Source organism: Parus major, chromosome 27 (genome assembly GCF_001522545.3).
Source record: "Parus major isolate Abel chromosome 27, Parus_major1.1, whole genome shotgun sequence".
Classification (NCBI taxonomy): Eukaryota; Metazoa; Chordata; class Aves; order Passeriformes; family Paridae; genus Parus; species Parus major.
In genome coordinates this window covers 1,070,713-1,071,889 of record NC_031796.1, presented here as the reverse complement: position 1 = coordinate 1,071,889, position 1,177 = coordinate 1,070,713, and the positions used below count along the sequence as shown (strand labels likewise).

Genomic DNA, 1,177 nt, shown 5'->3' with positions numbered 1-1,177 from the left:
GGGCTCGAAACAGCCCCGGGCGTGGGGGGAGAGGGGTCTCCGTGGGGAGGGGGCGGCTGGGAGCGCCACGAGTGGGGACATGTGGGCTCGGGGACACAGTGACACCTGGGCATGGACACACCTGGTGACGTGTGGGGTGCAGGGCAGACACCCAGGACATGAGCACACGTGGGGATACCCAGAACGAGAGGGCACATAGGGACACTGGGGACATGGGGGGTACAGGGATGCACAGGACATGGGGACACCCAGGTTGGGAACACGCGTGGGGACACAGCGGGTGGACAGGGACGCGGTGGGCACAGGGACACAAGGGACACCCAGGACACAGGGACATGGGATACCCAGGGCACGAGAACACAAGGGACACAGTGGGCACAGGGGTGCAGCAGGTACGGGGACACTTGGGGACACAGAGGGCACAGCCAGGTGCAGGCGACGCAGGGACAATTCAGGCGCGGTGCCACACGTGTCCCCCGCATGTCCCCATGCTGGGGTGGGGGCTCACCGGGTGTCCTCTGGCTCCGACAGCGGGTCCAGGGTGCTGGGCTTCTGTTCCATTCACCGCAATTCCATCAAGGAGCGCTCAGCACCGACCGAGGGGGCTCCGGCGCCACGCGGGGGCCACGGCGGGGTGGCCACGGCGGGGCGGCCACGGCGGGGGGCTACGCCGCGCACCCCATGGTGCCCCTCAGTGCTCAGCACCGCGCAGCATCCCGGGCCGGACCCTGCGGGACAGCGGCGTCAGCCCGGACCTCCGGGAGGGGGAAAGGGGACACGGACGGGACCCCCAGGGAGGGGTGTGAAGCCATGGGGTGCCCCCAGGAGCTGCGGCCACCGGGGAGGGCTGGGTGTGAGTGTGCAGGAACGTGTGGAGCGTGCAAGGGCGCCCAGGGCTAGGCGAGGGCACCAGGGACGTGTGAGAACACAAGGAGGGAGCGACGTGCAGGGTGTGTGCGACAGCACCGGGGCTGGGCCAGAGGGCACAGCGGGGTGAGAGTGTGCACAGCGGGGTGAGAGTGTGCAGAATGGGGTGACAGTGTGCACAATGGGGTGAGAGTGTGCACAGCGGGGTGAGAGTGTGCACAGCGGGGTGACAGTGTGCACAATGGGGTGACAGTGTGCACAATGGGGTGAGAGTGTGCACAGCGGGGTGACAGTGTGCACAGTGGGGTGA

At 68.2% G+C, this 1,177-nt stretch overlaps 1 protein-coding gene across 1 annotated transcript in view; it reads right to left on the bottom strand.

Moving 5' to 3' along the window:
- The window catches only part of THRA (thyroid hormone receptor alpha), a 7,664-nt gene that overhangs the window by 5,617 nt on the left and 870 nt on the right, over positions 1–1,177 (bottom strand). Inside the window, exon 2 of the mRNA XM_015651423.3 lies at positions 509–728. Coding sequence (XP_015506909.1) covers positions 509–561 — 53 coding nt within the window. The 5' untranslated portion in view covers positions 562–728. The remainder of the gene's footprint in view (positions 1–508; positions 729–1,177) is intronic.